The following is a 301-nucleotide window of genomic DNA, read 5'->3' on the forward strand; positions in this document are numbered from 1 at the left end:
GGCAGACCAGGAGGACACAGCGGGTGGCCCTCTGGAGGCGGGTGAAGCGGCTGCGGGGTGGCCGGTCCCAGATGGAGAGCCAGATGTGCTTGCCGAAGAAGCCACGCTGCAGCTCGGCCACCAGAAGGCGCCGGAACCGCCACAGAGCGGCCTCACCTGCGGAGAGAGAGGGGCTGCAGGAGGCCACGCGGGCCTGGCAGCCCCGGCCCCCGGCCGGGGAGGAGAGGCATCTCACTGGCTGCCAGCACGTCCTTCTGCACCAGCCCGGCCCCGCCCCCGGAGGAGAGGCATCTCACTGGCT

General features: G+C 72.1%; 1 protein-coding gene across 1 annotated transcript in view; it reads right to left on the bottom strand.

The window, feature by feature from the left end:
• The window catches only part of PKD1 (polycystin 1, transient receptor potential channel interacting), a 42,931-nt gene that overhangs the window by 21,482 nt on the left and 21,148 nt on the right, over positions 1-301 (bottom strand). Inside the window, 1 exon segment of the mRNA XM_027771007.1 lies at positions 30-156. Within this exon segment, the coding sequence (XP_027626808.1) occupies positions 30-156 (127 nt within the window).

The sequence above is a fragment of the Tupaia chinensis genome, unplaced genomic scaffold (genome assembly GCF_000334495.1).
Source record: "Tupaia chinensis unplaced genomic scaffold, TupChi_1.0 Scaffold000178_1, whole genome shotgun sequence".
Taxonomy (NCBI): Eukaryota; Metazoa; Chordata; class Mammalia; order Scandentia; family Tupaiidae; genus Tupaia; species Tupaia belangeri.